This window comes from Benincasa hispida, chromosome 9 (assembly GCF_009727055.1).
Source record: "Benincasa hispida cultivar B227 chromosome 9, ASM972705v1, whole genome shotgun sequence".
Classification (NCBI taxonomy): Eukaryota; Viridiplantae; Streptophyta; class Magnoliopsida; order Cucurbitales; family Cucurbitaceae; genus Benincasa; species Benincasa hispida.
In genome coordinates, this window is record NC_052357.1 from 191,121 (window position 1) to 216,485 (window position 25,365).

General features: G+C 35.5%; 2 protein-coding genes and 1 non-coding gene across 3 annotated transcripts; all 3 read left to right on the forward strand.

Annotated features, from left to right (window-relative positions):
- The first annotated feature begins 5,089 nt into the window (after positions 1-5,089).
- On the forward strand, positions 5,090-11,211 carry LOC120086425 (PX domain-containing protein EREX-like). The gene is made up of 9 exons (XM_039043068.1): positions 5,090-5,622; positions 6,640-6,750; positions 7,343-7,441; positions 7,611-7,697; positions 8,327-8,435; positions 8,620-8,915; positions 9,298-9,540; positions 10,324-10,545; positions 10,630-11,211. The coding sequence occupies exons 1-9, from the start codon at positions 5,359-5,361 to the stop codon at positions 10,861-10,863; spliced, it is 1,665 nt and encodes a 554-aa protein (XP_038898996.1). The 5' UTR covers positions 5,090-5,358; the 3' UTR covers positions 10,864-11,211.
- Positions 11,212-12,552: 1,341 nt separating this feature from the next.
- On the forward strand, positions 12,553-12,625 carry TRNAF-GAA. Its single transcript has one exon. It is a non-coding gene; the product is annotated as a tRNA-Phe (tRNA).
- A 177-nt stretch (positions 12,626-12,802) lies between these two features.
- Positions 12,803-25,198, forward strand: LOC120085181 (pre-mRNA-processing-splicing factor 8A). Its single transcript, XM_039041070.1, has 26 exons — positions 12,803-13,286; positions 14,383-14,506; positions 14,591-14,683; positions 14,847-15,237; positions 15,890-16,376; positions 16,460-17,250; positions 17,368-17,453; positions 17,542-17,724; positions 17,873-18,187; positions 18,286-18,590; positions 18,693-19,147; positions 19,332-19,458; positions 19,720-19,961; positions 20,086-20,209; positions 20,291-20,480; positions 20,575-20,682; positions 20,860-21,113; positions 21,361-21,977; positions 22,061-22,167; positions 22,368-22,622; positions 22,699-23,172; positions 23,327-23,488; positions 23,598-23,795; positions 24,014-24,292; positions 24,416-24,658; positions 24,755-25,198. The coding sequence occupies exons 1-26, from the start codon at positions 13,045-13,047 to the stop codon at positions 24,944-24,946; spliced, it is 7,044 nt and encodes a 2,347-aa protein (XP_038896998.1). The 5' UTR covers positions 12,803-13,044; the 3' UTR covers positions 24,947-25,198.
- Positions 25,199-25,365: the final 167 nt, after the last annotated feature.

Below are 25,365 nucleotides of genomic sequence, written 5' to 3' on the forward strand. Positions count from 1 at the left end.
ATACTAACTTGATTAGTTTTGTCTATGGTAACCCTGTGAGCTTCTACAATGTTAAAGTGAACCATCATGTCTAGAACATGCTCCTTAACATTGGTTCCATCTTTCATATGTGAGTTATAAACATATTTTATAGTCTCATGTCGCACAGAAGATGACGGTTGTTGAACATTTCTTGCAATGAGGCCATAATCTCATGGGCAGTGGGCATGACTTCATGTTTCTTGTTGAACACATCAGATATGCTCGCCAAGATATAGACTTTCTCCTTCTCATTAGCCCTCACCCATCTATCATAAACTTCTCAAATATTTTGGTTAGTATTTGAATCGGGAAGAGGAGAACATTCCGCTGTTAAAACAAACCTCAGGTCATCAACCACTAATATTGTATTTATATTTGATTTTCAATTAGAGTAGCCTTCTCCGTTGAATTTGTTGAAAGCAAGAAGTTGTATAATTGAGTTTGATATTGCTGAAAAATAAACAAATTCTATTAAATTTATGCATTTAAACCCAATTTTAGCAAAAAGTAATAAAGTACCCATATTTGTTTATTTATTTACAATGATACTTTAGTGAGTTAGAATAGATGCTACCGAGGGGCAGTCAAATATTCTTTCACTAAGGCAAGACATTCTTGACCAAATACTATATCTAGAATAATTCTTAATCCTATAGTCTAGGAAACATAAATACTTCTAATTATGCAGAGAATCGGTATCAGATATGAATATGATACAGATATGTGATAGATACGTGTCTGATACGTGATTTGAAGTATCTGATTTTTTATTTTTATTTTTAATTGTCAGATACGCGTATCTGCTCCCAGATACGTGAAGGGGATACGTGAGTCGATTTTTTTTTTTTTAAATTTAAGCCCAACAATTTAAAAGGCCCAACCCACAACCCATTTTATTTTTTTGCATGTTTAGGAATGATTTTAAAATCATCAAATATCACTTTTTTCATTTTTAAAATCACTTGAAAAGACACATTTAATTACTCAAAATTAATTTAGTTTTTAATTTTACACTTTTAAATGCAATTTTCATAACATTAAAATTAGTTTTGAAGAATTAAACATGTTTCACGGCGATTTTGAAAATGACAAAAGTGATTTCAACCATTTTAAAATCACTTCCAAGCATAAAAGTCCACTTAAATTGAGCAATCCAAAACAAAATAAATTAAAAATGATAAAACATAAAAAAAATTTAAAAAATCCCGAAACGTAATTAAATCTTCATTCATCCCTTCTCTCTCACTATTAAAATAATGATTTACACCCCCTTCATCCTCAACTTCATTCTTCAACACGAATGGAGTAGTCGCAGTAAAAGCAACACGAAGCCGAGCATGGATCTCACAGTGTGAACTCTAAGGGATGTGAGAGCTAAACACGGTATATCAAATATATTGTTAATCTCTCACTGAATTGTTCTAAATATTTAGGTATTATTTTACTTGGGTATATTCCGGCTAAATTTTAAACAATCTAAGTCTATATGTTTTTATCCAAGTATAACATTTATATTTAGATTTTATCCTACAATGTCTAAGTGTTAAACCAATTTTAAACCTCACACCCCTCATGCAAGCTCATAAAACAGGTTAACAATGCTTAACATCTTGGTCATATTCCCGAGGTAGGAGGTATTACGTAAACTGTCAATTTAAATACCTTCAGCCTTAGACAGGATTATAAACCGATTGAGTTTGTAACCAAATTTTATAAGATAACGACTTATTTTGACTCTTTTAAACAAGTTGTTAACCTAAATGTGCATGCTGATAATTTTTGTTATGAATTTTAATGTCTAATCTAATTTTATAACAACTTATAAAATAATAGATATGCTTTCAAACCAAAATATATATCAAAGGCATTCAAAATTAACATAACACTTATATTAATTTTAAGAAACCCTAAACATGCATACTATATATTATAACTAACTTATAACATAATATTATGCATGTTACGTGCTTTCCTATGGTGGGATTTTAAATCTAAATGGCATACTATATGCACAAACATGTTTAATTCAAATATAATATACATTACGTGCATAAAATAATTAAACAACACCAATATGGTTCAACTTTGGCATCCTAAGCAAGGAAAATAACTAAATTGTTACAAAATAGCTACAAAAATATCTTCAAATTGATGAAGGACTGCTCGAACCGACCTGAACCAGACTCGAATCGCCTGAATCGGACCACCACAACTCCAATTAAGTCTGAACCAGACCATAAGTGGTTGAACCATACCAGATGAGGACTGAATCGGTCAAACTGGTCATCTTCCTGCGCGAACCGGCTCGTTGACGCGCACTATTCTTGATTGGGACGAACAACATCGTGACCCTACATCCCAACATTGCAATGCTATTCATCAAAATGCCCGTGGCGTTGCAACGCTCATAGTGTCGCGACGCTTGTAGGCAGAAGCTTCAACCCAAAAATCTGCTGCTCGTCCATGCTTGCTTTTCACTTGAATTACAACTTAATTTGGACCCTATTGACTCTAGTAAAATTAAAAACTCTACAGCACCCATATAAGCTCATCATTCAATAGCCAATTATAATTTAAATTCCATAATTAAAGAGAATTCTAATGTCAAAGTTGGATTTTGGATTTTGGATTTTTACCACATCAGTCACAGAAACATGCAATCTTAGAAATTCACCCATACAACTCAAATTAATGATAATTGAGTGCTTAAATCATGCTCTGATACCAATTGATAGAGTAAACTAACATGCAACGGAAAAAATCAGTATCAATAAGTACTCTAATTATATTTAATTTGAGTTTAAAACATGCTTTGAAACACGATTTTAGAAGAGGGTTTTCAGAACATAATACCTTTGTAGAATTTTTTTTTTTTAATTCCAACTGAATTCCAAGAATTGATGCTTCAAGCTTTCACTAGACCACTAAGAGATGCTTCTCTACTAGTCTCTAATTTGGATTGTGTGGTGGAAACACTGAATTAAGAGCAATGGAACTAGGGAAGAATAAGGTTTTTAGGAAGAAACTTTAGTTTTTTATTTCAGCTTGCATGACTGAATTCTCAGCCTAAAACTTCAATTTATAAGTTCTTTCACCATGTAATCAGATTGCTTGCATGAAAGCAAACTCTTTCTTCATTAATTTGAATGAAATTTGTAGCGGAATGGTGATTAAGGTGCTAACCCTTAGTGGATTTTTCCAACTTTTGGAATTACCTTTAATTTTCAAATTTCATTTCAAAATTGATTTCAAGATATGTTTTAATAATTAATAAATAAAAGGTATTTTATTAATTTCATAAAATTAATTGATTATTAGATAAAATTAATAAATATTAATTAATTAAACTATCTAATTAATTTTAATAATTTAATATCAAATATTAAATTAATCAAACATCAATCTCACTACAATGAATTTTAATTCATGTAATTAATATTTGAATCACATTTTAAATATTAATCGACTCTATAATTTCGTAAATTATATTGAATATAATTAACCAAACTCTAAATTGAATTTGAACACTCCAAATTTAAAATTTCAATTTCGATTTGAATATTTTAAATTGGCTCAATTCACTGATCCAAGGTTTAATTTACGAGCTAATAGAGGGACCTTGTGGACCTACTAGCTCTAATGATTTGAGATTAACTGGTTAATCTCTTTAAACCGAATTAATCACTATTCATTAACTACCGAGACACACCACTATAGCTCGACAGTTGCATTCTCCTCACTGTAGATATATTTCCATCCACTATAAGCATAATTAGTAAGTCGATCATTCACAGGTCGTTTGTGTTTACAGATAGGTTAAATTTACCGTTTTATTCCTGTAAATACATCTTTATTCCTTAAGCTCTCACTGATCCTCCATTAAACAATTGGTTTATAGTTCGACTCACAAACCATAACCTTTTTTTTATCAAGAGAGGGCAGGGCCCCTTTGTTCAAGACCAAGATTCAGTGCTTAAGAAAACAACCTAACTACTAACCCTAAATCGGGTAGGAGTAAATTTCATCTTGCAGAGCTATGTCCCCAACTATTTATCCTGTCTTATCCCCAAAATGGGAGGCTTATTGAACCGTGTTGATGGACTACTCTCACCTATGTAGATCAAAAGATAATCCCGAATAAACAGGAGTTTATAATTAACTCAGGATTAAGATCGAGTTACCCTAGGTCATTGAATTTGAAATAGTCAGTTTTAACAGTAAATGGTCGTTACAAAGAAAAATGACTATTCGAGGTCCAGTCTTATGCAAACTCATTGCATAGGATGCTCTACTCACAAGTCTCCATATGAGTGATTATACACAAAATGAGTTGCATCCTACTCATCGACTATTTTGGCTATATACTAAAACTTGATCATCTTTTACGTCGTCACATAAAGTTAAAGTATTCATATTATAGCGTTTATTGAATTTTTATAACAGAATGCAATATCAATAACAATTTATTGAAAAATACTCCATAATACTTTTATTGATAAATAGAATATGTTAACAATATTTAGGAACTGCGAGTTTAGGACATTCCTAACACAAACCACATCGCATCAAATCAACATCAACATCAACACTAACTCAAGTTCAACTCCACAAAACAAGTTTATCCGGAAGTCTCATGCGAACACTAATCCTTCAAGAAAAGGTCATTAAGCCCAAATGCTGATCATCCAAGAAGATCAACAAGCCCAAAGGTCAATAATCCAAGAAAATCAACAACTCAAAAGTCGATCGTCAACAAGCCCAAAGACCTATCATCTAAGAAGATCAACCAGTTTAAATATTAAAGTTTATTTTAAACGCATCAAAAAATTACTATGTTAAATATTATACTCGCTATACTGCAATTGATACAAATACAAAGTTCAAATTTTACGAAACAAGTTTATCCGAAAACCTTCTACGAACATAGATTTTTCAATAATTTGAATGTGTGATGAAAAGAAAGAAATTTTTATTCGAATTATGGATCGACTCGACGGGAACAATGGAGAAAAACTATTGTAACTATTTGACCAAAAAGAATGATGTTATAGGTTACTTCTAACGATTTCCCTACATTTTTTATATTTCCATAAAGATCTCTGCCTTCTAAAATTTGATTGGGTTCATCAAACTCCGAAAACGGCCCAAAAACCACTTCAGGCAGTCAAAGACTATTCCCCGACTCCGAGCGTCGGAACGATTCCGGAGCCAGCCTTGTCTCGTGTTGCATGAAAAACTGGCGCGAATCGGTTCTCAGGCAATCCTTTTCGCCGGATTCCCAATTTTCTAGTTTTCCTCTGGCTGCCGACCGACGCTGTGACAACAAATTCATAGCAAATGAATCTCTACGCTCACGACCTGTCAGTGTTAGATTTTAATTTTGGCTTCTCCGAACCCTACGGCCAGTCCTTCTCTCGCCTTCGCGCTTCCTCCGCTATTTCTTCAACTTCCTTCCTCGATGAACACGACGACTTTTACCGTCCTGGCTGCGCCACAAGGAATAAGTGCGATATGCCTGGCGACAGCCCCCCTAATCGCCGGCATGACGGTTCGTCGCCTCTTCCACTCGGAATGGACTGGAGTCCCCCTCCTCAGAAATGGGTATTGGATCTTTTTTTCTTTTTTCTTTTTTCTTTTTTATTCTTTTCATTCCTTTGGGTGCTGAGTGTTCTTGTCATAGCTTCGGGGTTTGAATTATAAGTTTGTTCGCTAATGCTGCTACTCACATATTTCGTTTTGGGTTTAGCTTTTGTGACGATTTCATATTCCATTTGTAGCGTTGATGAAGTGAATTGCATTTTGGCTTCCTTGTTAAAATTCCGCTGTTGGTTGTGATTAGCTCGGTGGTAGTTTCAATATGATTGGAGTTGATTATCTTTTTCTTAGGCCATATATAACATTGTGGATGGAGTGATAGGGTATTTATGTAGTTGCTTTTGAATTTCATACTGGGGTTCTTGCAAAAGCCAAATATATTTGACATCCAACCACATGCTGCTCGCTATCTAGAATGATGTCATTAAGATGTTGATCTGAGTAAGGGGACTTGGGCTTTGTGCTGTGGGGAGTGGAACTTCCTAAAAGTGATATAAGTATTGTCCACGGTTTGTTATAATCAAGGCTTTGAGTTCGGTTTGATATGTCCAATTAAAGGGTTTTGGGTCAGCTCTTCAAATTTACGGTTACCTTTATACATTTTTCAGAGACGTAAGAAGTAGTTGTACTTGTAACCATGGAAGATGATGTTGGTTTGGCATTATGGGAATGTAACCAACCACATGAATGAATGGAGTATAGAGCTGTTTTTCTTCTCTCTCGCTCTCTCTCTAAATGTAGTTCTGTCAGACCTGGAAGGAAGAATTTCTTTACAGTTTTGAATTGAAATGGTAGTTTTCCTTGTTTTTGTTCTATGATACTATTGACTCGTTTTGGTTGGAAATAAACCTTAGAGTTTCCAAATTATGTTTGCGTTTATTGCCCTTTTGTATTTACTAATTGGAAATGATTATTCTGTGCTGTGAGCTCCTTCATTTTTAGGAGCATTTTCCTTATTATGTATTTTTTAGTGTATCATTGAGAAGTTTATTGTTTTCTTACATTAAAAAAAAAAAAAAAAAGGATGGACAGGGTACAGCGTGGCCTCATGATCCACCCACTGGATGGAGTTATTGTGTCACAGTTCCTTCTTGGACTACAATTCTCAAATCAAATGGTTCAGATCCCGTTGTGGTAATTTTCATGTTTCTGTTGTTTGTCCTTTGAGTGCAGAGATGATAATACTAATTGTTCATGCGTGTGCACTCGTGTGATTTGTGAGTGATTCTCCCTTTCCTCCCTATGGGGAAGTCTTGCTTTTACTTTGATTTGATTTTTGCAACCTCCATAACCATGTTATGCATCTTGTTCTTTTTTTTCTTCCCCCTTTACTATTGTTATTGTTATTATTAGTTTTTCATAAGATAGATATTTATACAAGTAAATTTCTTGGAGACATTTAGCCAATTTTCCTCCCAACATTTTCTTTATGAAAAAAGTCATGCTAACAATACTGAGGTATGCAACTTTTTATTTATATTACAATCCACAATTGAAGATTGTATTTAAAAATTTAAACCAATTGCTCACTACTTTCTCTTTATGGTTGGCATCTGATTTTCTTCCATGTTTTGTGGATTTTAACTTGAACATGGTGAAATCTGCATTCTTGTTATAATGAGATTATTCCTGGATGTATTCTTATTGTGTTTAACATGGCTGTAGTGCTCAATATTTTAAAAAGCTTTGTGATTTCTATCTTATGCTTTAACAATAAAAATTACAGTTTTACATGGTTCAAGTTGGATTGCAATCTCCAGAAGGTATCACTTCTACAAGAGGAATATCAAGAAGATTTAACGAGTTTCTAGAGCTGTTTTACGAGGTAAACAGTCATTATCTTATGTTTCTTAAACTTGTTAGAATTCCTCATTATGTACTATTTATATTAATTTTAGGTGTCTACTGTAATTTTTTGCGTATTTATAAACTAACAGATCCATCTTTAAGGATGCTGCTTTGAATTTATCTGTGCTCTTCATTATCTTTTGTAGCTCAAAAGAGCATTGCCTAAGAAACAATTGCCTCCAGCTCCACCAAAAAAGGTTTTGAGAATGAAAAACAGTGCATTTTACGATGAGGTATGTTGAACATTATGATTCACTCTTTATTTGTTTTTTTATTTTATATTTGAAGGCTAAGAAGTACAGATGGATACGAGGATACGACACGATACTGATACGATGACACGTCATTTTCTAAAAATTAACACGGATATGGCAAGGACACACTTATCAAAATGCACATTTTTTAAAATATATATCATTTTTAAACCAGAAGGAAATTCAAAGTCAATGATTGTATTCATTTCTATGCTTAAAAAATTAAAAAATTAGTTTGATGTATTTTGCTCTCAAATTTTATTATTTTTATCATATATGTGTTGACTTAGTATGTGCAAGAACTGATTTATGCATGTCTACTAAATGTTGGTCTTATTTTGAATTTGTACAACTAGTGTCTAACACATGGATTGCACTAACAAGTGTTTGATACGTGTCTAACAAGCGTCGGAGTGTCCAAGTGTCTGATATGGACACGCTAGCCAAACTAAAGTGTCTATACTTCTTAGTCTAAAGGTTAAAACTGTTGAATCAAGTATGATGGATGGACAGGGACAGGGTACAGCATGTCCTGTACATGATAAATATGATGTATCAAATTAAGGAACTGAAAATTATCTAAAATGCTTTTAATTATTTCATCGCAGCGGAAGTCTTCCTTGGAGGAATGGATGGAAAAGATGCTGTCAGATATTGATGTATCAAGAAGTGCTCCAGTTGCAAGTTTTCTTGAACTGGAAGCTGCTGTGAGATCTTGTAGGTTTCATATGGATGCACGTCGACGGGACTATAAAAAAATGAAAAAAAGAAAACAAGAAAGAAAAACTTGAGGAAGCAGATATGATATAAGTGAACATATTAGACATGTTTGGTCAATTATGATTGTCTATTAATGTTGTATATTAACCAACAAGTGATTCTTTGGATTTTAATTTTTCAGTTTTCAGTGATGTTAATCACCAGATATCGGAGAAGGCTTCTTCTGGTAACATCATGGTCCAACCAATTACGCTATCAAGCTCAACTGTGTCTATGGCTGCTTCTTCTGTTACCTCCAGTGCACGTGATGATACTTGTTATGGGGAACGTCAACTTGGAGCTCCAAGATATGGAGATGATGAGAGTGTAGAATTGGGAATGGATGAACCTGCACTGGAAAAAGCTGGAACAGACAGAGAAAATCTAATAGTAAGATCAAACCAAGAAATGTCTGAGAGACAATTCCTTGCACCAAAGGTGTGGGTGATTTTGATCGTGCACCATTTATTTGCTTCAGTTTTAGATATTCCATGATAAGTACGATCAGATGCTTCAAAAATATTATCTTTTCCCTTTTTCCATTCAGGAGATGTTCAATATTAGAAGTCTCATTTGGATTGTTGATACAGGAGATTAGCCCAATTCTTATCCCCTAGGTTTTGTTTCATTGCCTAAATTAAAGAATTTTCCAACTTTTAATATTGTATGCTTTCAGAGGTGTTTTATTTAGGTGGAGGATACTTCCATCCGCAAGGGGTTTTTCCTCCCTTTTTGCGAGCATACATCTTTTATTACACGTTTTCATCTCATTGTCACTTAGATTTCATACAGCTAACAGAAAGCCTTTATCTTTTTCCAGGATGAACAGGTGCTCACAGAATCAACAATAACGTCAATTTTAGAGGAGAACAAAATTTTGCTGCAAGAGTTGGATGCTTCAAGAGAACAGATCGAATACTTGCATAAACAATTTGAGGAGTTTGTGATGAAATCAAAAGCAGATGTTGATTTTCTTGTCAAAGAAATTAAATCTCTTCGAGAGACTCAGTCAGACTTGAAGCAGGAATACAGCCAAATGATGAAAGAGAAATCAGAATTAGAGGTAGATTTCTCCTTTTCCCTCTGTAGGTTTTAATGCAGGTTCCTAGTGGTGTGCCCTCTTCATTTTTTCAGATCATTTTTCAATTAGTTTTGTACTATTAGCTGGTTAAAATTTAACAACTACGTTCTCTTTTTGAGATTTGGAAACTTTTAGCCTTTATCTTTAGTTCTATTATTGGAATAACTTGTTGCTGGCATTATAAATTGTGGCTGATGTTCTTAATTCAATTTTTTTGGGAGGGCTCTCATGTTGTTCTTCGCATCTGTCTTATGACTCTTACCTACTTGCTAATTTTGTGATTCTCACGGCTTGAGGCAATTTTAAGTGAGATTATTTAAGTTATAAGCTTGGTTGCAAGTATAATGTAGAATAGGGAAAATCAAATGTAGATCAAGTTGACGAAAACATTTCTGATATTTACCAATTAATGAGAGGATATTGCGACATGAAATTTTCTGAGAGAAGGATTTAGTGATTTGTATTGCAAGAGAAGACTGGAAGACGGTTTCTTCATAGATTTTCAGCAGGAAAACAAACAATGAAACAGTAGACTTATTGGTTGCTTTTGGATGTCCAATGTCAACGAAAAGATGCAAATTGCGATGGTGATCTCAGGACGCTACACTGCATTTAAATGGATTTGCCATCTAATAATATTGTGGAATACGTCCTTTTTTATTCAATTTGTGCTTATTTTGGTGTAGTTTTTTTTTTATCTCTCTTTGTATGTAATGTTTATTTGCCCTATCCAATAACATGTAGTCTTTCTTCTGTTTTCTTTAGAGAGTGCTTCAAACTGAAAGACAAAGAATGGAGCAATCTGATATTGCTAATCAAAAGCTTCTGCATGATTGTGAAATTCTTCACTACCGCCTTCAAGACTCTAGTGTCGACTTTTTCATCGAGGAGGAAAATAAACTAATTTTGGAAACTGCTTCAACAGCTGACGACGCTATAGATCTATTGGAAACATCTGATAATCACATTAGCGTTGTTTTATCAGAGGTATATGCATTTTTTCCATTTAAATGTATTTGCATCTTGGACATCTTGATCCTGAATAGCACAAGTTTTGGTACATACAAACAGGCAAAGCTTCTCGCACATGATACCAACGATGCCGATGGCACTGCTGGATCAGCCAGTCCAAATGGAACTGATAAAGGGTCAGCTGACAAAGTATTAAGTTACATACTAGCAAACATGTTTGTCGAAAACGGCCGATTAAGGATGCGGATGAACTCTGTCATCCGTTGTGCTCTAAATGCAAATGGGACCCGTGAAAAAGAAGAAGATGAATCCGTCAAGGAAAAACTGTTCTAAGCAAGTTTTAGAGAGAGAGATTCCTGAATGCACATATATAATGACCTTACTCTATAGGGGCAAGAAATGGGAGAGCTGTAGATTTTAAATAAATGCAGCAGATGTTGCCCATTAATCTGCAAGTCCTAACAAAGTTGGTGGTGGGGGTAGAGAAATGATGTATCAATTTAATATTTAACAAAGTGCATACTTGCTTTGCTTAGCCAAGTTAATCTTGGGCATTTGAAGACTTTGCTCTTGGTAAGGTTATGAAAAACCAAGAGCTCAAACAGAGTTTGGCTGGCTAGATTTGTGTTGATCATAGATCATTAAATGGAATTACACTGATATTCATGATCTCTCCCCTTACTTCATCGATATTCTTCATGATCTGTCTCTACTTCATTGATATTCTCTTCTCAGTAGTGAAATATAATAAAATTAGCAAACAAATATTAATAGTGCACACTTAACATTAACAATAAGGAATTTATACTTGATTTATCCGTAAAATATTTATCTATTAGTTTAAATGTATTTTATGTTTTCTTTATACTTATAGTTTTTTCTTTAAATAAATATCTATGGACATCGACGTTCCAATAGAATTGAGACCTTTTTGTTAACACTTACCATAAGATTCAAAGTGTGTTATTTGAAGAATCAATTAAAGGAGACGACGCTTTTAATGTGGAATATAAATAAAATTATATATCCATATAAATAAAACAAAATAAAACATTTTATGTTTTAGTTGTTAAGGGGTGTTTGTGGCAATGAATTATTTATTATAGTTTTAGGTTATTATAGTTAGATTATAATAATTTACATTTGATGTGTAGATTATTTTAACTGGTATGTGTTTGAGGTGTAAACTATTTTAGTTGAGAAGAAAATAGTAAATATTGTAGCAAATAATAAAAAAATGATGAATGTAAAATAGTAAAAACTGTAACAAATAGTAAATATTGTAGTAAATAGAGATTTTGAAATAATATTGAGCTAATTGGAGATTTTGAAATAGTATTTACTGCGACAATAGGTGGTTGTTATAGTACTAAGATAGTCCTTGCCCCAAACACCCCTTAATGTTTCGATATTTGTGTTAAAAAAATTCGATGACCCGAAAATGTAGATCAACCCAACCGTATGGTTTGAGTTGGGTTGGATTCAAATAAATGAAAATTTTATGGATTTGGTTGGTTCATGAATTCATCCAAAATAACTTGAGTCAACCCACACTTATTATTAATATTAAAAAATATTTTTTACTTCCAATATATATATATATATATATATATATTAATTTTACTTGGTTTCATTTTTTAGAATATTTATTATCCACCAATTATTTAAAATAATTTTTTCTATACTATAGAAACAATTTTTTTCATAATATAATTAAAATTGATTTGCTAATCATTTCTATAAACGAAAATACCTAAACGAATTATTTTACACATTAACACGTTATTTTTCTTAAAAAACAAAAATTTAAATAATCATACGAATAACTCAAGAAACTCAACTCAAATAGAAGATTGAATTGAGTTTGAAAAATGTTCTAACCAAACTCAGCATATTAACACCCTAATATTAATTAGTTTTACAATTTAATCCATCACCGCCGGTAAATGTAAAAAGTTGTTGATAATAAGCTTGCCTTGCATATAATTTAGATATTAAATTAAGTAAATCTCAAGACAAATTGCGGGGATAGCTCAGTTGGGAGAGCGTCAGACTGAAGATCTGAAGGTCGCGTGTTCGATCCACGCTCACCGCAAATTTTTTTTCTTATTTTTCATTTTACTTCTAATGGGCTGGGCTTTTTATAGAACTGTGGAAGCCCAACAAGACTATAATCATCATTAAGGCCCATTTTAAAAGCCGACAAACTCAAGGGTCGGTTCGTAATTTAACGAATATAAAGGATTCAAGACCCGATTTGCTCCAGTTTAGTCTTTTTCTTTTAGTCACTCATCTTTCGTATTCCTCACCCGTTAGTCTCGCTTCCACTGAGCGGGCAAGGGAGCTTAACCCCCCAAAGCCCTAGAAACCGCCATTGAAGAAGCTTCAAAAGCTTCTTTCTCTTACCAGCGAACACATTTTCCTCTTGTATAGGCTTTTCATATCTGGACCCGATCGGACGTTTGGAGTTTCGAGGTCTCAATTATTAGATTAGATTTATCTTGGCGTCTCAATATGTGGAACAATGGACAGATTGCGCCGCCGGGTACTGGTGGGTCTTCTATTCCACCACCGCCTGCTGCACAGCCTTCGTACACGGTGTTGCCTTCTCCTGCGGAGGCCGAGGCCAAGCTCGAGGAGAAAGCTAGGAAATGGCAGCAGCTGAATTCGAAGCGGTACAGTGATAAAAGGAAGTTTGGGTTTGTTGAAACCCAGAAGGAGGATATGCCCCGTGAGCATGTTAGGAAGATCATTAGGTGAGTTATGAAAAACTGTTCTGAATATTTGAATTCTTTTCTTCTTTCTTCCAACGTGATAACTGGCGTATTTCCATTTTTTTTTTTCCTTTTTACGTTTTCTTGGGTGAGCTAATGAAATATTCAAATCAACTTAGCTTTGCTGAAAGTGTTCTGAATATTAATAAGGCGGTTTGTTAGTCTTTTAGTTTTGATAATTCTGAGTTGTTTCTTGGTGTTTCCACCATTCCAACGTATAATCTTTTGTTTATTGTTTGGTATTGTAATCTCACTTCATGGGCAAGATTTTTCACGTTTTCCACACAATAAGTAACTTGCTGGAAAGTCCATAGAACTTCAAATTTCTTGAAATTTAAAGAAATTAAAAAGAAATTTCGGCGTTGTTCGTTGTGCGTTAACTGCTTCGAGGGATGAACTCTTATGCCTCTTGATGTGGTACTTTCGTTTCTTTCTTTTTTTTTCCTTTTTTTTTTTTTTTTTTACTTCAAGAGTGAGGTTACGTTTACCATCTTATAAATGATGTTTTATTTATTTATTTATTTTGCCTAATGAAGTGCATATTACTAGCAACGAATCGATGTCTCAAATCCACCATTCTGCTTGTTAGATTAATTTGAAGAACTATTGAAGAATTCAGGCCTCATGCTGTCCAATCTCCATATGAGCATTATGAGTTATATATCATGATATATCTTCTTTGTTTTCGAAATGAAACTATTTGGTATATGGCATACAGTAATGTAATATTAGTTTCTTTAGGTTTCTGTTGTCGTCCTCCAAAGAGAAGAAAAACCTTATTTGGTGCGGTGGTAGTCTCAGGGAAATTTAGTTGTAAAGGAATCAAAGAACCTCTTATGCCTTGTGAGGTTGAATTTTCTCAGGGTGATTTATGGAATTCACTTATTTTTGCTGTTTCCTATTCGGTCTTGTAGGGGCTTAATTTTCTGCATTAATGAAACTCCTTTATTCTGTTTCACCAAAAATAAAATAAAATTAAAGGAGTTTCTGTTGTCATCATGAAACAATTATCTGTAAATATGGGTTGGAGTATGCTGAGTATTCATATTGTATCTAATTTTTATCTTCACTTTGGCAGAGATCATGGGGACATGTCCTCAAAAAAATATCGCCATGATAAACGTGTTTATCTTGGTGCCCTAAAGTTTGTTCCACATGCAGTTTACAAGCTGCTTGAAAACATGCCGATGCCCTGGGAGCAGGTATCCTTTGCCTTTATAATTCGTGATTGTTTGGAAACTATATTTCTTCTTATTCTCTTGATCCTTAATAGCTTGCATTTACAGGTTCGTGATGTGAAGGTTCTTTATCATATTACTGGAGCAATCACATTTGTAAATGAAATACCATGGGTGGTTGAGCCTATATATTTGGCTCAGGTACTTTTCTTTCTCCTTTTTTCCCAGATTATTGCTGCAGTGGCTAATGTTGTATATGAACTTTTTGGATCAAAACTAGGATGATTATTATCTATGTATTCATGCTTGTGCCAGTAGCAATACTATTCGTGATTGTCCTCTTGATCATTTATTTATTTGTCAGTGGGGAACCATGTGGATTATGATGAGAAGAGAGAAGAGAGATCGTCGACATTTCAAGAGAATGCGTTTTCCACCATTTGATGATGAGGAACCTCCACTAGATTATGCTGATAATTTGCTTGATGTTGATCCTTTGGAACCAATTCAGTTAGAGTTGGATGAAGAGGAGGATTCTGCAGTTTACACTTGGTTCTACGACCATAAGCCTCTTGTCAAAACAAAGCTTATCAATGGTCCAAGTTACCGGAAATGGCATCTTTCCCTTCCAATCATGGCAACTCTTCATCGGCTAGCTGGACAGTTACTCTCCGATTTAATTGATCGCAATTATTTCTACTTGTTTGATATGGAGTCTTTTTTTACAGCGAAAGCATTAAACATGTGCATACCAGGTACACCTTTTTGTTATCATTCTTTTTCTAATATTATGTTTATACAAATATAAAATTGCACTAACACCCACACTCTCTCACTTACACACACACACACAATGTTAATGAAGATGGTCTTGATCGCTTGAATGTATAAAGCTGTTAAACGAACTGCCGACTGTTTCATTGGATAGTATCACTTTATTCATTGAAGCTTTTTGTCAAATCAAAGCACACATGCAGCTGTGAATATGTAATGTTAAAGAAGTTTGTCTTGATCTCACTTGAAAGTTGAATGTTTGGAGCTGTTGGATGAACTGTCGTCTATTTTATTGGACAACATCACACTATTCATTGAACTTCCTGTGGAATCTATAGTTTTGGTTTATAGTCACCAAAATAGGATTCTGTTAGGCATTTACTTCCTTAGCTTGATGCTTTCTTTTTACAGCCGTTGCAAGTAGACATGATGTAGTAATTGCTTTAGAAAAGATATGAACCTTGATACATTCATTGTAATGTGTACCATGCAACGTCAAATTTATTTGTCTTGCTATCTTCTTGCGAGTTCAAAGCCATGCTAGTTTTAGGGGTTCTTGGAACTGCAGACATCTCTGTACTAAAATTTGTTGCTAAGTTTTCATAATTTATGTAATCTATGGTGCTTCTTTAGGTGGCCCGAAGTTTGAGCCATTGTATCGTGACATGGAGAAGGGGGATGAAGACTGGAATGAGTTCAATGACATTAACAAACTCATAATACGATCACCTCTTAGAACGGAGTATAGGATAGCATTTCCTCACCTTTACAACAACAGGCCAAGAAAAGTAAAGCTTGGTTTATATCACACTCCTATGGTCATGTATATAAAGACTGAAGATCCTGACTTACCAGCATTTTACTATGATCCTTTAATACATCCAATTACCAGCACCAATAAAGATCGCCGTGAAAAGAGAGCTTATGACGATGAAGATGATGATGATTTTGAGTTGCCAGAGGGTGTTGAACCTTTTTTGAAGGATACTCAACTTTATACAGACACCACAGCTGCTGGGATCTCTCTTTTGTTTGCTCCACGCCCTTTTAACATGAGATCTGGTAGAACGCGCCGGGCTGAAGATATTCCCCTGGTTTCAGAGTGGTACAAGGAACACTGGTATGGTGTATATTTTTGTAAATTTCATTAACTTGTTTTAGTCATTTCAAATTTCTGATTTCTTCTAATTACATTGTGTGCAGTCCTCCATCATATCCTGTTAAGGTTAGGGTTAGCTATCAGAAGTTGTTGAAATGCTTTGTGTTGAATGAGCTGCATCATAGGCCACCCAAAGCTCAGAAGAAGAAGCATTTATTCCGATCACTTCAAGCAACCAAATTTTTCCAGACGACCGAACTTGATTGGGTTGAAGCAGGTCTGCAAGTTTGTAAGCAGGGGTACAACATGCTAAACCTATTGATTCATAGAAAAAATTTGAACTATCTTCACCTTGATTATAACTTCAATCTGAAGCCAGTGAAGACCCTAACCACCAAAGAACGTAAAAAGTCACGGTTTGGAAATGCTTTTCACCTTTGTCGTGAAATATTGCGATTGACAAAGCTTGTTGTTGATGCTAATGTTCAGTTCCGTTTGGGCAATGTCGATGCATTTCAATTGGCTGATGGTCTACAGTATATATTTTCACATGTTGGGCAGCTCACTGGAATGTACAGGTACAAGTACAGACTTATGCGTCAAATTAGAATGTGTAAAGATTTGAAGCACTTGATATACTATCGCTTCAATACTGGTCCAGTGGGAAAAGGGCCTGGTTGTGGATTTTGGGCGCCAATGTGGAGAGTCTGGTTATTTTTCCTCCGTGGTATAGTCCCTCTCCTTGAACGGTGGCTAGGAAATTTGCTTGCTCGCCAATTTGAAGGAAGACATTCAAAAGGAGTGGCAAAGACTGTCACTAAACAGCGTGTTGAAAGTCATTTTGATTTGGAACTCCGAGCAGCAGTCATGCATGATGTTCTTGATGCTATGCCTGGTACAAAGTTCAGATTTATATTTTTGTCTCTTGAGCATGTGTTGCTTGCTTTATTAATTTCTCAGTGTTCAACTGCCGTTTTCTATCATTTACTAAATATGTATAATGTTTCTGCAGAGGGAATTAAGCAAAATAAAGCTCGCACTATCCTCCAGCACCTAAGTGAGGCATGGCGATGTTGGAAAGCAAATATTCCTTGGAAGGTACTCATCTGCTTTTGGACTTTGTCTTCCATTTCTTTCCCATGTTCCCTCCATCTAGATATTCATTACCCTTTGGGGTTTTCTTCAGGTTCCTGGTTTGCCAGTTCCTATTGAAAATATGATTCTTCGTTATGTCAAATCAAAAGCTGATTGGTGGACGAATGTTGCTCACTACAATCGTGAACGTATAAGAAGAGGTGCTACAGTTGATAAGACCGTTTGTAGGAAGAATCTTGGAAGACTTACACGTTTGTGGCTAAAGGCTGAGCAGGTTTGTTCTTTTCTTAATTGGCTTCATCTTGTTCTTGTTCTATTGGTTAGGGTAATATTTCTGCTGTGAATATTTTTCTTGGCCTTAGCTATGGTCTTCTAATATATTACGATTATAAGTGTTCTTAGTTTCCTTTCTCATCTTGCAGGAACGACAACATAATTATCTCAAAGATGGTCCATATGTCACACCTGAAGAAGCGGTTGCCATTTACTCAACGACTGTACATTGGTTGGAGTCAAGAAAGTTCTCTCCTATTCCTTTCCCTCCATTGTCTTACAAGCATGACACAAAATTACTGATCCTTGCCTTGGAGAGGTTAAAGGAATCCTACAGTGTGGCTGTGAGGTTAAATCAACTCCAGCGAGAGGAATTAGGTCTCATTGAACAAGCTTATGATAATCCACATGAAGCACTATCTCGTATTAAGCGTCACCTGCTCACACAACGTGCCTTCAAAGAGGTAAGCCTTCATTTCTTCTTTTATTTGCAGTAATGATTAACCAATTATGAATATCTGTCACCTGTCTATCGATGTGTACTGATATGATACTTTTGCAGGTTGGCATAGAGTTTATGGATCTATACAGTTATCTCATACCAGTTTATGAGATCGAGCCTCTAGAGAAGATTACGGATGCATATCTTGACCAGTATCTATGGTATGAAGGTGACAAGCGACATTTGTTTCCCAATTGGATAAAGCCTGCGGATTCAGAACCACCACCTCTTTTGGTCTATAAGTGGTGTCAGGGTATTAACAATCTACAAGGTATATGGGACACAAGTGACGGACAATGTGTTGTGATGCTTCAGACAAAGTTTGAAAAGTTCTTTGAGAAGATAGATTTAACGATGTTAAATAGGTGAGCGTCCTTTACGTTTCTGATTTGCTGACTGAATGAGTTCAAAGGAATTTCCATTTTTCTTGAACTATATACTCATCCTGTTTTCTTGAATATGTGCAGGCTTCTTCGTTTGGTTCTTGACCATAATATTGCTGATTATGTCACTGCAAAGAATAACGTTGTCCTGTCTTACAAAGACATGAGCCACACTAATTCATATGGTTTAATACGTGGTCTTCAGTTTGCTTCGTTTGTTGTTCAATATTATGGACTTGTGCTTGATCTGTTGCTTCTCGGATTGACCCGAGCCAGTGAAATTGCTGGCCCACCACAGATGCCAAATGAATTCATTACTTATTGGGACACAGAGGTGGAGACCCGGCATCCAATACGGTTATATTCTCGTTATATAGACAAAGTACATATCTTATTCCGCTTTTCTCATGAGGAGGCTCGAGACCTTATTCAGAGATATCTCACTGAACACCCCGATCCAAATAATGAAAATATGGTTGGATATAACAACAAGAAATGCTGGCCAAGAGATGCAAGAATGAGGCTCATGAAACATGATGGTACAATCCATGCCTTTAATTTACGATATCCTTGATCACTATGAATAAGAAACATTATCTTCCACCATCTCTCTCTCTCTCTCTCTCACACACACACACACACACACCCACCCACCCACACACACACGCCTGTATTTGTTTATTTATTTAGTTAGTTCGATGATGAATTTCCCCCTTTTTTCAGTCAACCTTGGAAGAAGTGTTTTTTGGGATATGAAGAATCGGCTTCCTCGCAGTATCACAACTTTAGAATGGGAGAACAGCTTTGTCTCTGTTTATAGCAAGGACAATCCGAACCTGCTTTTCAGCATGTAGGCATCTCTTGTTTTGTTCTTTTACCCCGCTTTGCATTTATATGTTTCCCTATTTTGTTAATTTATTCTTTGTGTTTCAACTTTTCCTTTTTTTCTGTTCCCTAATATTTTATCGAGTAATATACACCAAGATTAATAACTGGAAGCTTACAATTTTGCAGCATTTCAAATGTATTTGTGAAAATTTCAAATTGTATCTTGTCTCTGTTTGATTAATTAATGTCCTCTATTCATTGATACTTCGCTATATGACGTTAGGTGTGGGTTTGAAGTACGGATACTTCCCAAGATTAGAATGACTCAGGAAGCATTCAGCAACACAAAAGACGGAGTTTGGAATCTGCAGAATGAACAGACGAAAGAAAGAACAGCTGTAGCCTTCTTGAGGGTTGATGACGAACACATGAAGGTGTTTGAAAATCGTGTTAGGCAAATTCTTATGTCTTCAGGGTCCACAACATTTACAAAAATTGTCAACAAATGGAATACTGCTCTGATTGGTACAGCTTTGACCATCGTTTCTTTTTTGTTTTGGGGTTGGGAGGCAATGTTAACATTCTCGTTGATTCATCAACTCAGTGTAAATTGACTTCAATGTTCCTCTTTTATCCCTTTTTGTGATAGGTCTCATGACTTACTTCCGTGAGGCAACTGTTCACACACAAGAACTGCTAGATTTGCTGGTCAAATGTGAAAATAAAATTCAAACTCGTATTAAGATCGGGCTGAATTCGAAGATGCCCAGCAGGTAAAATAATTTCCTATTTGCAGTTTTGTTTTATATTGAAGACAAAAATGAACATTTTAATGAACTTTGTTATTGTTTCAGGTTTCCTCCAGTTATTTTCTATACTCCCAAGGAAATTGGAGGCCTTGGCATGTTATCTATGGGTCACATATTGATCCCACAAAGTGATCTTCGGTACAGTCAGCAAACAGATGTTGGTGTAACCCATTTTAGGAGTGGAATGAGCCACGAAGAGGATCAGCTTATTCCTAACCTTTACCGATATATACAGGTAATATTCATTTCCCATCCAGTGATATGCTGTGTATATAAAAATGTGCTTCATATTTTGCCTTCATTTGATGAACTTTTCAATTATTTTACAGCCTTGGGAAAGTGAGTTCATAGATTCACAACGGGTTTGGGCTGAATATGCTTTGAAGAGGCAAGAAGCTCAGGCACAAAATAGGCGATTGACACTTGAAGATTTGGAAGTAATTTCTATTTTCTTCTGTCTTCCATTATGTTCTTATTTTTGGGTTTATTCATTTTGGGGTATAGAAGTCCTTTAAGGGAGTCTTGCATTAGATTCTAACTGAATAAAAAGAATTCACATTATAGTTATGAAGGCCAATAAGCATTTTAAATTTTATGTTGATGGTGTTATATAGGATTCTTGGGACAGGGGAATACCACGAATCAATACTTTATTTCAAAAAGATCGCCACACTTTGGCTTATGACAAAGGATGGAGGGTCCGCACAGATTTTAAACAATACCAGGTCTTGAAACAAAATCCTTTCTGGTGGACGCACCAAAGACATGATGGGAAATTGTGGAACCTGAACAACTATAGAACAGATGTCATTCAAGCACTTGGAGGTGTTGAGGGGATTCTTGAGCACACATTATTCAAAGGAACATAGTAAGTTTTCTTCTTGATTTGGAGTAATTTATTGCTGTAAATGCTTTTTTTCCCCCTTCAGATTCCTTCAGTCTAGACCATAAATTTTCACCACACTGATATTTTTTTTATTAGACTTGGTGTAAAAGACTGATGAAAGAAAGTGATGGTTGATACATTTCATTTGAAAGGCTTAGTAATATATGAACAATTGTTAATTTCATCAATGGAGTGTATGTGGCTTAGTTTTCTTGTTTTCTGATTTCAGCTTCCCAACTTGGGAGGGTCTCTTCTGGGAGAAGGCATCTGGTTTTGAGGAATCCATGAAGTACAAAAAGCTGACCAATGCACAGAGATCGGGGCTTAACCAGATTCCTAACCGTAGGTTTACTCTTTGGTGGTCACCTACCATAAACAGGGCAAATGTTTATGTGGGATTTCAAGTGCAATTAGATCTAACTGGAATCTTCATGCATGGAAAGATCCCGACTTTGAAAATTTCCCTCATTCAGATTTTCCGAGCTCATTTGTGGCAGAAGATCCATGAGAGTGTTGTCATGGATCTCTGTCAGGTTCTGGACCAGGAGTTGGATGCTTTGGAAATTGAAACTGTTCAGAAAGAAACAATCCATCCGAGGAAAAGTTACAAAATGAACAGCTCTTGTGCTGATATTCTACTCTTTGCTGCCCATAGATGGCCAATGTCGAAGCCTAGTCTTGTGGCTGAGTCCAAGGACGTTTTCGATCAAAAACCAAGTAACAAGTACTGGATTGATGTGCAGCTTCGGTGGGGGGATTATGATTCTCACGATATTGAGCGTTACACGCGAGCCAAATTCATGGACTACACTACAGACAATATGTCTATATATCCATCTCCCACTGGTAAAATTTTGATTTTTGCTTCTTTCCTAGTGTATATGTTCGACTTTTGCTGTATAAATTAAGCAGCCATGGGTTATTTTCAGGTGTAATGATTGGGATCGATCTTGCATATAACTTACATTCTGCATTTGGAAACTGGTTTCCTGGATCAAAACCACTATTGGCTCAAGCAATGAACAAGATCATGAAGGTATGATATTATCTATTCATATGTAGGGTTCTTGGTCCGTGGGAGGGGTTTCGACAACCCTCTGCCCTTAGGCTGTCCTTTTTTGCTCTTTTGATGAACATACATCTCTGTTTCTTATATATATATAAAAAAAGAGTTCTTGGTCGTGAGTCTTGTTGACTTGTGAGAATGTTTGTCACGAATTACTTGGTCTTGTACAGTCAAATCCAGCCTTGTATGTTCTGAGGGAGCGTATACGCAAAGGTTTGCAGTTATACTCTTCTGAGCCTACAGAACCGTATTTATCATCACAAAACTATGGAGAGATCTTCAGCAATCAAATAATATGGTTTGTTGATGATACTAATGTGTATCGTGTTACAATTCACAAGACATTTGAAGGAAATCTTACCACCAAACCCATCAATGGTGCCATTTTTATTTTCAACCCAAGGACCGGGCAACTATTTTTGAAGGTTTGTTCTCTTTAGTGGGTACTTCTCTCTATTTGATTCCAGTTAGTTTTGTTAACTTATTACTTGGACTTTACAGGTTATCCATACTAGTGTGTGGGCTGGACAGAAGCGTCTTGGTCAGTTGGCCAAGTGGAAAACAGCAGAAGAAGTTGCTGCTCTTGTACGATCTTTACCAGTTGAAGAACAGCCAAAACAAATTATTGTGACTCGTAAAGGAATGCTTGATCCATTGGAGGTTCACTTGCTCGATTTCCCCAATATAGTTATCAAAGGAAGTGAGCTGCAACTCCCATTCCAGGCATGTTTGAAGATTGAGAAATTTGGTGACTTGATTTTGAAGGCTACTGAGCCCCAGATGGTTCTCTTCAATATTTATGATGATTGGTTGAAGAGTATTTCATCATATACAGCATTTTCTCGTCTAATTCTGATCTTGCGTGCTCTTCATGTGAATAATGAAAAAGCTAAAATGTTGCTAAAGCCAGACAAAACAATTATTACAGAACCCCACCACATCTGGCCTTCTCTCACAGATGACCAATGGATGAAGGTAATTTCATTTTTACATCCCTCATCTGTTATATTTATCTCTACCCATTTCATTCTTAATCTTTCAAATTATTTAATGAATGGGATCTTATGCTTTTACAATTATCAGATGTAGCTTGACCGCTTTTTTTTTTTTTTTTTTGGCCAATGTATAGGTTGAGGTTGCGTTAAGAGATCTTATTTTGTCGGATTATGCTAAGAAGAACAATGTGAACACATCGGCCCTAACACAATCTGAGATTCGTGATATCATTCTTGGAGCTGAGATCACTCCACCCTCCCAACAAAGGCAACAGATAGCTGAGATTGAGAAACAGGTACTTTATTTACCATGTGATTGGTGGTTAAAATGATGTATTCTTTCTCTTGCAGTTTCTTTCTTTTTTATGTTCATTGTTGTGTTTCATCCAAATACTTTTCTTTCAGGCCAAAGAAGCAAGTCAACTAACAGCAGTCACGACAAGGACTACAAATGTGCATGGTGATGAGCTCATCGTCACAACGACAAGTCCATATGAACAGGCTGCATTTGGATCCAAAACTGATTGGCGTGTGAGAGCAATATCAGCCACTAATCTCTATCTTCGCGTGAATCATATTTACGTAAATTCAGAAGATATAAAGGTAAGAACTAACATTTTACCTCTCTTTCTATAACGAGATTGTAATGTTCACTTCTCTCTCTTTTTTTTTTTTTTTTTTTTTTTTTTTCCATCGACAATATTATATTTTAGATTGATTGATTGTTGAATAACTCATTCACAACATTGCATTTTTTTTTTTTTTTTTTTTTTTTGGTGGTGGGGTGGGGGTCTGACTTTTGAATCACAATGGTTATACAGGAAACTGGATACACTTACATCATGCCAAAGAATATCTTGAAGAAATTCATCTGCATTGCAGATTTGCGGACTCAAATAGCTGGATATTTGTATGGAATAAGCCCCCCAGATAACCCTCAGGTTAAAGAAATCCGTTGTATTGTAATGCCACCCCAGTGGGGGACACACCAGCAAGTTAATCTTCCTACAGCACTTCCTGAGCACGACTTTTTGAATGATTTAGAGCCGTTGGGATGGATGCATACGCAGCCAAATGAGCTTCCTCAGTTGTCACCGCAGGTTCCATTTTCAACTTGTCATCTTTTATGTTAAATAGCCATCTTACGGTAGGGGTGCCAGATCATGATGGCATTATAAGTAAGCTTTGCTTATTAATTGGTGTTTTCGTTCCATTTCTTGCAGGATCTCACAAATCATGCTAAAGTCTTAGAGAACAACAAACAATGGGATGGTGAAAAATGTATCATTTTAACCTGTAGTTTTACTCCTGGTTCCTGCTCGCTAACTGCGTATAAGCTAACCCCATCGGGTTACGAGTGGGGACGTGTAAACAAGGACACTGGAAGCAATCCACATGGGTACCTCCCAACTCATTATGAGAAGGTGCAGATGCTCCTCAGCGATCGCTTCTTTGGTTTCTACATGGTAAAGTCTCTCTCCTAGAATATTTTGTATACCTACTTTTCCTTGTGTGGAGGAGTGGGCACTGATACTTGAATCTCGATTGCCTTCTGTTCTTAGATTCCTGATAATGGTCCCTGGAACTACAACTTCATGGGGGTGAAGCATACAGCAGGCATGAAGTATGGAGTAAAACTCGGAACGCCACGCGAGTACTATCACGAAGATCACCGTCCTACCCATTTTTTAGAGTTCAGTAACTTAGAGGAGGGTGAAACGGCGGAAGGAGATCGTGAGGATACTTTCACTTGAAGATTAAATAAATCCGTGTGTATGTGTCCTTACAGATTAAGGATGGGAACCTTGTACTAATACAACTCTGTAATAGATGTAATGTGTAGCCTAAGAAGAGGATATAAAATCCTAGAGGTTGTAAAATCTAGTTTTGTAAATTCTTATTGATTATTTTAGCTTTTGATAAGATGATTTCTTGATATTCCTTCCCTTCCGAACAGAAAAAAATGATTGTCCCACATGGTAAGCTCTTAAATGGCTCGTCGATTTTACGAGGCTTCTGTATTTGAATTAGAACAATGGAGAATCAAGTTAAGTAATCATTTTCTGTTCTTAACTCGTTAATATCTTTTGAAACAATAAACTAACACAAGAACTAAGAATTATTTAATCTATTTGTTTTGATAGAAACAAAATCGACAAGCAAAAATTTCAAC